The 11274-nt window shown below is 40.9% G+C and overlaps 1 protein-coding gene across 3 annotated transcripts in view; it reads right to left on the bottom strand.

Annotated features, from left to right (window-relative positions):
• Positions 1 to 220: 220 nt before the first annotated feature.
• LOC115144045 (monocarboxylate transporter 12-B-like) overlaps positions 221 to 11274 on the bottom strand; it is a 30789-nt gene continuing 19735 nt past the window's right edge. For all 3 annotated transcript variants that reach the window (XM_029684672.2, XM_029684674.2, XM_029684673.2), the window contains 4 exons: positions 5758 to 5901; positions 4977 to 5565; positions 3803 to 4062; positions 221 to 3005 (listed from right to left, as the gene is read on the bottom strand). In XM_029684672.2, coding sequence (XP_029540532.1) covers positions 2761 to 3005; positions 3803 to 4062; positions 4977 to 5565; positions 5758 to 5901 — 1238 coding nt within the window. In that variant the 3' untranslated portion in view covers positions 221 to 2760. The remainder of the gene's footprint in view (positions 3006 to 3802; positions 4063 to 4976; positions 5566 to 5757; positions 5902 to 11274) is intronic.

Raw genomic sequence — 11274 nt, 5'->3', positions numbered from 1 at the left:
TCACATTAGTTGTGCAGATGTATTTATGAAGATCTTGCACTTATGATGGTTATGAAAACTGTATGTTTCTGTGTGGAAATATGGCTTGTGTCTTTTGAAGATATAGTTGTGAAATGTATATTATTGTATTCTATATATGCTTTTAGGTTTATAGGCTTTTACTACACTTTTATTTACAATACACTTACAATACACAAATGGCTATATTTCCACTACTGTATGATTTAAAAAAATAATTTTATTTAAAGAAATATCAACATAAATTCTTAGGTTTCTTCTGGACATTGTAAGAGAATACATTTAAATTGTGATAGATTCCATTTGGCAGAGGCTTCTATCCAAAGGGACTTACAGTCATGGTTGGATACATTTTACGTATGGTCGCTGGAATTGAACATACTACCCTGGTGTTACAGGCACCATGCTCTACCAACTGAGCTACAATGACATAGTGGTAGCTTTGCAATTAATCCAAGGATACCAGGACACCTCCCCTTTCATCTAACTCCATTAAACCCTCTGTGGAAAAGGTTCTACATGGAACTGAAAAGGGTTCTAGCTGGAACCAAAAATTGCTATTCAAAAGGTTATCTTATGGGGACAGCAAAACACTCTTTTAGGTTCTATACTGAACAAAAATATAAACGCAACATGCAACAATTTCAAAGATTTTACTGAGTTACAGTTCATATAAGGAAATCAGTAAAATTAAATAAATCCATTAGGCTCTAATCTATGGATGTACCATGACTGGGAATACATATATGCATCTGATACCTTAAACAAAAGTGAGCATGATCGGAAAACCAGTCATTATCTTGTGTGACCACCATTTCCTACATGCAGTACGACACATCCCCTTCGCATGGACTTGATCAGGCTGTTAATTGTGGCCTTTTGGAATGTTGTCCCACTCTTCTTCATTGGCTGTGCGAAGTTACTGTTATTTATTTATTTAAATTATTGAACCTTTATTTAACTATTGTTGGTAACTGGAACACACTGTCGTACACATCGATCCAGAGGATCCCAAACATGCTCAATGTGTGACATTTCTGTTGAGTATACAGGCCATGGAAGAACTGGGGACATTTTCAGCTTCCAGAAATTGTGCACAGATCCTTGCGACATGGGGCTGTGCATTATCATGCCAAAACATGAGGTGATGGGGGAGGATGAATGGCTTGACAATTGGGCCTCAGGATCTGAAGTCAGTTGCGATGCTGAACTGCAGTCAGGTCAAGACCCTGGTAAGGACAACGGCCACACAGATGAGCTTCCCTGAGATGGTTTCTGACAGTTTGTGCAGAAATTCTTCGGTTGTGCAAACTCACAGATTCATCAGCTGTTCGGGTGGTTGGTGTCAGACGATCTCGCATGTGAAGAAGCTGGATGTGGCTGGCGTGGTTACACGTGGTCTGCGGTTGTGAGGCTGGTTGGATGTACTGCCAATTTCTCTAAAACGACATTGGAAGCGGCTTATGGTAGTGAAATGAAAATTCTAGTCTCTAGCAATAGATCTGGTGGACATTGCTGCAGTCAGTAGGCCAATTGCACGCTCCCTCAAAACTTGAGACATCTGTGGCATTGTGACAAAACTGCACATTTTATAGTGGACTTTTATTGTCTCCAACACAAGGTGCACCTATGTAAGTATCACACTGTTCAATCAGCCTCCTGAGGGGTTGGATTAAATGCGGAAGACAATTTTCAGTTGAATGCATTCAGTTGTACAACTGACTAGGTATCTCCTTTTCCTGATATGCCTCACCTGTCAAGTTGATGGATTATGTTGGCAAAGGAGAAATGCTTAGTAACAGGGATGTACATTTAAGAGAAATAAGCTTTTTTTGTGAGTATGGAACATGGAACCAACACTTTACATGTTGTGTTTATATATATTTTTCAGTGTAGATAACACCTTTTTTTCTAAGTGGATCCAATGTGTGTTATGAAGTCATATGGCTGAGATGGCCTATAGCTTTTACGTTAAGCTCAGAAGGGTCAGACAAGGGTTGTTCTAATATGGAACAAGATAATTGTCCTCCTAGCCCTCTGGTGTAACTACAAAGTAACAAGTGGCAATGTAATAATACATTTTGTATATCTTTACAAAGCTATACATTTGGTGTACACATGTAAAGCAAATCATCCTGTCTTTTAATGTCATCAATTATTGTATAGGAAATTGGTATGAAAATGCATATACCTTTATAAATGAATAATGACTAATTCATTATTAACTTCTAAGTTCCAGTCTTAAGGAAGTTCCCATTATCATTCATTTCAATAGATCATAGTCGTTCACAAAGGAGTGAAAGACTATGGCTGACCTCCCATGTCAATATCAAGTATTTACGAAACAACTGGAAGACTGTTGTCTTCAGAAATAATCTATTACAAACACCCTGTCTGAATCTTCAGATAACGAAATTGATCAACTTCTCCCGTTACATTTGGATTGACAGACATGGAAACACTGAAAGGGAAAGGCACATAAAATGAACAATAATATCACAGCTTTGATAGACAGATCAGAAGGAAAATTCCATATTTCAGCTGAAGCTGTTCTGGTTTCGGCGGAATTATTTACATTCCATTTAGTGTCCGTTTATAATGGCTCATTCTGAGGAAGATCAATCCCAAACCTGAACTACCACGCTAGATTATGTGTACCAATTGACCATTGTTTCTCATAATCTTCAATATACTTTGGTATTCCAACAAAACAAATGCAAAACTACACAAAAGCGTCCAATGTTAAGAATTTGCTGTGTTGGTTGAAGGGTTCACATCTTTACTTGAGGCTATGTAGAAGTCTGATCGGCTGCCTTGACAAGGATCCTGTTTGGGGTCTGTGTCTTTATTGTTTTTTCTGTGCTTTTGGGTCCTGCGACAGTGGCGTATCCCAGTCACTGTGCTGATGACCAGCGAGCTGGAAATGAGGGCAAAGCCACTGAGGAAGAAGGTGGCCGTGTAGGTGCCTGTGGTGTCAACTAGCCAGCCTGCGGAGGGAAGAGGAGGAAGGAGATATGAACATTCACTTAGGCTTTAACTTGATGGATGGAAGACTTGCTGACTATAATGTATGTGTTAATAAATACAAAATAAATCATTTTTAAATCAGTAAAAGTACACTGGTGGGTAATTTAACAAGCTATTGGTGCACTTAATGCAACATTTTTGTATCCAAGACAAAAATATATATTTTACATAAAGTGAATATCTAACATCCATGGTGTACTCTTCGGGCCAGTTTCCCGGAATGGTTTAGTCTGTTCCCGGGAAACCAGCCCTACATGACAAAAGATTTCTTTAATAACTCTACAACTACTAAATCATTTCTGAATCAGGACTGAATAAGCGGGTCACTTAAGAATGACATAAGGTATACTATAAGTGAGATTGTTTGCTGTTGCCTTTTCTCAAAGAGACCAGCAGGCTTGCTCTACCTGATGAGAGGGAGTATATGAGAGGTCTAGAAAGAAGCCCACTGGGCACACAATGGTTAAATCAACTTTGTGTCCACGTGGAATAGATGTTGAATTGACATCTGTGCCCAGTGGGAGGTAAATGTCTGCTCATTGTTTGCTGCTCGCAAATGTGGTATTTGGCAAAGCTTTTAGTGAAGCAATAACAATGGCCCAAACACAGGTTTTTTTTACCAGTAAAAGCTTTCATAAAGACCACTTTTGCGATCAGCAAACAATGCGTGGACATTTACTCCCATATCTTTTGTTCACCTCCTGTGCTATGATCGGTTAGTACTTCATCTCTTTCCTTTCAACACAAGGACACTCACCTCCTATTGGAGGGCTGAGCAGGTAAGGAATGGCATGTAGGAAGTACACAATCCCCAGAGCGGAGGAGAGGTTAGTTGTCCCCACAATGTCTGAGGTCACCACAGGTATGAGGGCCACATAGGCGCCATCGAAGTACCCATAAAGCACAGAGAAAGGCACCAGCAGGGCGAACGTCCGCAGGAGAGGGATGAAGAGGCAGCAAAGTCCCTCCATGCCCACTGCAATCATGTAGCACACATTACGATACTTCTTCAGGCACCTGGGGGGGGGGAGAAGAAGAGGGCATACAATCAGTCTAAAAACACATCCTACTGGGCACAATGGTTGAATCAACGTTGTTTCCACGTCATTTCAATGAAATGACATTGAACCAACGTGCACTAGACGTTGACTTGACGTCTGTGCCCAGTGGGATATTTCCCATATTGACCATCTGAATGATCTGCGGCTCAACTGTTCATGTTCTTACAGAAAAACTTCATGATTTAAGGTGGAAAATCACGTTATCACATTAACTTCACATAAGATCAGATGTGATCACATGAAAATGTGTTTTTGGAACAATTCACGTGATCATGTGAAATTAATGTGGGTTTTCTTAGAAGTGTGACTTCTTTGATGAAACCAGCTGTTTTCACCTTCAAGATAAAATTGGGTACCAGCTCCATTTCTTAGAGCAGGGCTCTCCAACCCTGTTCCTGGAGAGCTACCTTCCTGTAGGTTTTCAATCTAACCTCAGTTGTAACTAACCTGATTCAGCTTCAATCAGCTAAGTATTAGAATCAGGTGCACTAGATCAGCGTTGGAGCGAAAACCGACAGGATGGTACATTAGGTTTCCAGGAACAGGTTTGGAGATCCCTGCTTAAAGGTGAGACTACAAAAACTAGGTGACAGTTCAGTAAAAAGTGACACTGCAAAAACCAAGTGAAAACTGAATAAGAAAAGGCTGGATCTGTATTTATGTTAACTCCAAGTGGAATGTTGCAGAGGAAGACCTACAGAAAGACACAACTCAACAAATACAGGTATGTTTTGGACCTGTCTTCCAGTCCAAATAAAATAATTGCGGGCCTATCAAAGAGCAAGGCGGGACAGAGGCACTCTTCATGGAATTAAAATACCTTTGTTGTGGTGGCATGTTCAATGGAACAAAATCTTAACTCAGGCCTACCTCCTGTCTACGAGCCAGCCGAAGGTGATGTTCCCAACGATGTCTATGACCCCCAGGATAGACATGAGGAAGGCGGCCTGGTGGTGGCTTACGCCCACATCCAGTGCGTAGGGCACAAGGTAGACGAACGGCAGGCTGCAGCCGCTGGCTAGGAACAAGAAGCTCACCGCCAGCATCAGGAAGTCCGGCATCAGCAGGAAGCGGTACTCCTGCATAGACTTGAAGCAGCGGCTGTCTTTGCTGTTGTTAATCGCCAGAGGTTCCTCTAACGTGCTCACCACCTGAGCTTTGACCCTATATCCACAGTCGGTATCCAACGGGACCGGACCATGGGCCTCCTCTTCTTCTTTCAGAGTGATAGGGCGCAGTAAGGCCCCACAGACACACAGATTGGAGACAACGCCCCCCAGGATGAGTAGGGCCCCGCGCCAGGAGTAGTGCTCTATGAGCAGCTGGACCACAGGGGCCAGGATGAAGGTCCCGATGCCACTACCTGACATGGCGATCCCGTATGCCAGGGCTTTCCTCTCACAGAAATATGACCCCACCATGGCAATGGCAGGGGTGTAACAGAGGGAAAATCCAATACCTGAAAATCAAAAGAGGAAAAGGTTGTTGTTGGTATGCCATGATCCATACTAGGGCATGTTTTTGGTACAGTATGTCTACCCAGTATCCCTTAATTATATGACGTGTGATTTATAGGGGTTCCTAATGATACTGCAGTTGCCCTTTTAGGTGCCTGTCTGAGTGGGTCAGGAGGATGTCAGGGAGGACCCACCTGTGAGGACCCCCAGGCTGAGGTACAGGTACTCCAGGCTGGTAGCGAAAGAGCTGAGGACCAGGCCGATGGAGGACAGGAAGCCCCCAAGGATCACAGCGATGCGGCACGAGAGACGGTTCCCAATGAAGCTGCCTAGAGGAGCTTCAATCACAACACAGTACACATTTTAGTATGGGACTGTGCAGGCACGTAGCTTGAGCTGGGGGGGGCTTTTCATCGGTCTGCATGTATTGCTTTAGTCTGCATTAACAGTTCAGCAGCACGCACTACCCCTCTCTCTCTTTCTCTTTGTGGTGTTTGCTGAGGCGAGGTAGCTGAATGTTTGGAAAGATTAAAACGAGTAAAAGTTCATTAACATTTTATACATGTATTCCTATGTTGTTGTGTAACTAGCGAACTATTGGTGATGAGATAACATTGTGTAAAAAGAGTGTTATACCGAGTGATACTGATGCATGCAATGTTAGGTTGGCTATTTTTGCTAGGCTAACGTTAGCTAGCTACCTAAGCTTGCAACAAAAACACAGTATGGTGATCTTTCCCTTTTGAACTGCAGTTTTAGATGAGCAGCACTTAGTGAGTCAGTGTTCACCCTACAGAAAAAGTAGCTTTGCCCGTAATGGAGGTGCCAACATCAAAGTTTTTTAAAAGTACAGAGCATAAGATATTTTGGGGGAGTGCAGAGTACTGTAAATCAAAATCAAATCAAATTATATTCGTCACATGCTTCATAAACAACAGGTTTGGACTAATAATGAAATTTTTACATAGGGGCAATTTTCCCTCTAAACTGAGCTGCACCTCGGACTGCCACACAGATGAAATATCAGCCCGCACAGAGAATCACGAGATTGAATTTCACTTAACTTTCTAGAGTATTCTCCATGACTCAGGCCTGTACTCAACACAGACCGGTGCGTCATAACCAATCAGAGCTGCAGTAGGCCTATATGCAAATAGACATAGCCATATTTGGATCATTCATTTGAACTGGACAGCATGAGCAGTCATGAGTAGATGCGCTTGTTTTGAGATCAAAGCGAGAACTGCATGAAGCAGTGGTGTAAAGTACTTTAAGTATGTTTACTTAAGTCCTTGAAAGTAACTCTTAAGTAGTTTTTCGGGTAATGTACTTTACTAATTATATTTTTGACCATTTTTACTTTTACTCCACTACATTCCTTAAGAAAAGATATGCTTTCTTCTCCATACATTTTCCCTGACACCCAAAAGTACCCAAAAGTACTCAAAACATTTCAATGCTTAGCAGGACAGGACAATTGTCTAATTCACGCACTTAAAGACAATATCCCTGGTAATTCCTACTACATCCGATCTGGCGGAATGACTAAACACAAATACTTTCTTTGTAAATTATGTCTGAGTGTTGGAGTGGGAGCCCTGGCTATCCATAAATTTAAAAAACAAGAAAATCGTGCAGTCTGGTTTGCTTAATATAAGGAATTTGAAATTATTTATACTTTTGATACTTAAGTATATTTTAGAAATTACATTTACTTTTGATACTTATATATAAGTATACTTTTAGACTATTACTCAAGTTGTATTTTACTGGGTGACTTTCACTTTTACTTGAGTCATTTTCTATTACGGTATCTTTACTTTTATTCAAGTATAACAATTGGGTACTTTTGCCACCCCTGGCACCTGTGCACATTTGTTCATATTCTTTGCTAGTTAGCTGTTAGCCCAGTTCTAGCTAATTTCAACAATGGGGGAGTGGTTGCTTCCTACAAGAGCACAAAATGTGTGCATTTCTAGCCATCTTTTAAAATAGCTTCTTTTTTTTCTTAAAGGGGCAGTGTTGTACTTTGAGACAGTCTTGATTAAGCTAAGTAGCCAATAGGCAGAGGGTAGCATAATTTATCTGATTCTCTGTATTCGTGATATGGGAATAATAATGAATTATATTTTATAAAGTGGTTTCTTGCATCAAACAACACAACATTTTCAGTCACCTCGTCTGAAGGACAAGTGGGTAAACAGGTTAATGTCAAGCCCTGCATGTTTTTTTCAAAGGTCTCATGGATTGTAGGTCTACATTGAACACCACTCATTGTTGTTTATGTTAGGCCACTCTGCTAGGCCTACATTATGATCAAGTAGCCTACTTGGCCACTGCTAAAACTGTAACTTAAAGCGGGAACAGCCTCAGTGTTTACAGGAAATTGCACAGAAATTTCACAATGTTCAAGTTTGTGCTTCGAAGACCTGAAATTTGCTCAGTGCTGAATTTTTTTTGAGGGAATATTGCTTGCGGGCCCTTCCCAACAATGCATAGAGAAAGAAAATAGAGAAATAATAAAAAAGTAAAACACGGAATAATAGAAGTAATAATAGATACACAATGAGTGACAATAACTTGACTATAGACAAGGGGTACCAGTGCCGAGTCAAAGTGCAGGGGTACGAGGTAATTGAGGTGGATGTGTACATATAACTAGGAACAAAGTAGCAGATAGTAAACAGTAGCAGCAGTGTATGTGATGAGCCAAAATGTTTAGTGCAAAAACTGGTCACTGCAGATGGCTATTTGGTTAACTGTTTAACTAACTATTTAGCAGTCTTATGGCTTGGGTGTAAAAACTGTCTAGGGCCCTGTTGGTTCCAGATTTGGGTGGCTGGAATCTTTGACAATTTGTCGGGCCTTACTCTGATACTACGTGGTATAGAGGACTTGGATGGCAGAGAGCTCAGACCCAGTGATATACCGGGCCTTACGCATTACTCCCTATAGCGCCTTACGGTCGGATGCCGTGCAGTTGCCCCACCAGGCGGTGATGCAGCCAGTTAAGATGCTCTCAATGGTGCAGCATAGGGTGTGTGTGTCTCAGTCACCAGATCTCAACTAGAGGTTTTCATAACAATCGGAAATCGGTATTTTTGGACACCGATTTGGCCGATTTTTTTATATTTTTTTTTACACCTTTATTTAATCCTTATTTAACTAGGCAAGTCAGTTAAGAACACATTCTTATTTTCAATGACGGCCTAGGAACGGTGGGTTAACTGCCTCATTCAGGGGCAGAACGACAGATTTTTACCTTGTCTGCTCATGGGATTCAATCTTGCAACCTTACAGTTAACTAGTCCAACGCTCTAACCACCTAATTACATTGCACTCCACGAGGAACCTGCCTGTTACGCGAATGCAGTAGAAGCCAAGGTAAGTTGCTAGCTAGAATTAAACTTATCTTATAAAAAACTATCAATCAATCAATCATAATCACTAGTTAACTACACATGGTTGATGATATTACTAGTTTAGCTAACGTGTCCTGCGTTGCATATAATCAATGCGGTGCGTATCGTTGCTCCAATGTGTACCTAACCATAAACATCAATGCCTTTCTTAAAATCAATACACAGAAGTATATATTTTTAAACCTGCATATTTAGCTAAAAGAAATCCAGGTTAGCAGGCAATATTAACCAGGTGAAATTGTGTCACTTCTCTTGCGTTCATTGCACGCAGAGTCAGTGTGTATGCAACATTTTGGGCCGCTTAATTTGCCAGAATTTTACGTAATTATGACATAACATTGAAGGTTGTGCAATGTAACAGGAATATTTAGACTTATGGATGCCACCCGTTAGATGAAATACGGAACGGTTCCGTATTTCACTGAAAGAATAAACGTCTTGTTTTCGAGATGATAGTTTCCGGATTCGACTATATTAATGACCTAAGGCTTGTATTTCGGTGTGTTATTATGTTATAATTCAGTCTATGATTTGATAGAGCAGTCTGACTGAGCGGTGGTAGGCAGCAGCATGCTCATAAGCATTCTTTCAAACAGCACATTCGTGCGTTTTGCCAGCAGCTCTTCGCAAGCACAGCGCTGTTTATGACTTCAAGCCTATCAACTCCCGAGATTAGGCTGGTGTAACCGATGTGAAGCTCTGAGACTTGGAGTGGTTGTTCCCTTTGCTCTGCTGTTGTCGTTGTGTTCCTGGTTCGAGCCCAGGTTGGAGCGAGGAGAGGGGCGGAAGATATATTGTTACACTGGCAATACTAAAGTACCTATAAGAACATCCAATAGTCAAAGGTTAATGAAATACAAATGGTATAGAGAGAAATAGTCCTATAATTCCTATAATAACTACAACCTAAACTTATTTCCTGGGAATATTGAAGACTCATGTTAAAAGGAACCACCAGCTTTCATATGTTGTGAACAAGGAACTTAAACGTTAGCTTTCTTACATGGCACATATTGCACTTTTACTTTCGTCTCCAACGCTTTGTTTTTGCATTATTTAAACCAAATTGAACATGTTTCATTATTTATTTGAGGCTAAATTTATTTTATTGATGTATTATATTAAGTTAAAATAAGTGTTAATTCAGTATTGTTGTAATTGTCATTATTACAAATAAATTGTAAAAATCGGCATTGGCTTTTTTTGGTCCTCCAATAATCGGTATCTGTATCGGCGTTGAAAAATCATAATCGGTCGACCTCTAATCTCAACCCAATGTGTGTGTGTGCGCGTGTCTTAGTCACCAGATCTTAACCCACACACACACACTTATGGGAGATCCTGGAGCGGTGCCTGAGACAGCGATTTCCACCACCAGTAACAAAATGGTAATCACCAAAGCTTATTCCAGACACTTGTATAATCTATGCGAAGGTGCATTGAAGCTGTTCTGGCAGCTTGTGGTGGCCCAATACCTTTATGTTGGTGTTTCCTTTATTTTGTCAGTTATCTGTAGCTAGCTAGCTAATTACACTGTACAATTCATAATAGACTGGTACTAGCTAGCTAGCTACAGTGCATCATTTATACCCCATGACTTTTTCCACATTTTGTTACATTTACAGGCCTGTTCTAAAATGTATCATCAATGTACACACAATACCCCATAATGATAACATTAACATTTCTGCAAAAATTGAGCTCAGATTGTGTCCATTGATCATCCTTTAAGATGTTTCTACAACTTGATTTGGAGTCCACCTGTGGTAAATTCAATTGATTGGACATGATTTGGAAGGGACATACCTGTCTATATAAGGTCCCACAGTTGACATTGCATGTCAGAGCAAATACCAAGCCATGAGGTCAAAGGAATTGTCTTGTAAAGCTCTGAGAGGCAAAGATCTGGGGAAGGGTACCAAAACATTTCTGCAGCATTGAAGGTCCCAAGAACACAGTGGCCTCCATCATTCTTAAATGGAAGAAGTTTGAAACCACTAAGACTCTTCCTAGAGCTGGTCACCTGGCCAAACTGAGCAATCGGGGGAGAAGGGCCTTGGTCAGGGAGGTGACCAATGGTCACTGACAGAGTTCTAGAGTTCCCTGTGGAGATGGGAGAACCTTACAAAAGGACAACCATCTCTGCAGCACTCCACCAATCAGGCCTTTGTGGTAGATTGGCCAGATGGAAGCCACTCCTCAGTAAAAGGCACATGACAGCCCAAGGCTGTAACATAACAAAATGTGGAAAAAGTTAAGAATGCGTTCCGAATGCACTGTACACATAAT

The sequence above is a fragment of the Oncorhynchus nerka genome, linkage group LG16 (assembly GCF_034236695.1).
Source record: "Oncorhynchus nerka isolate Pitt River linkage group LG16, Oner_Uvic_2.0, whole genome shotgun sequence".
Lineage (NCBI taxonomy): Eukaryota > Metazoa > Chordata > Actinopteri > Salmoniformes > Salmonidae > Oncorhynchus > Oncorhynchus nerka.
Note: the sequence above shows the minus strand (reverse complement) of the source record. Positions and strands in the feature narration are given on the sequence as shown.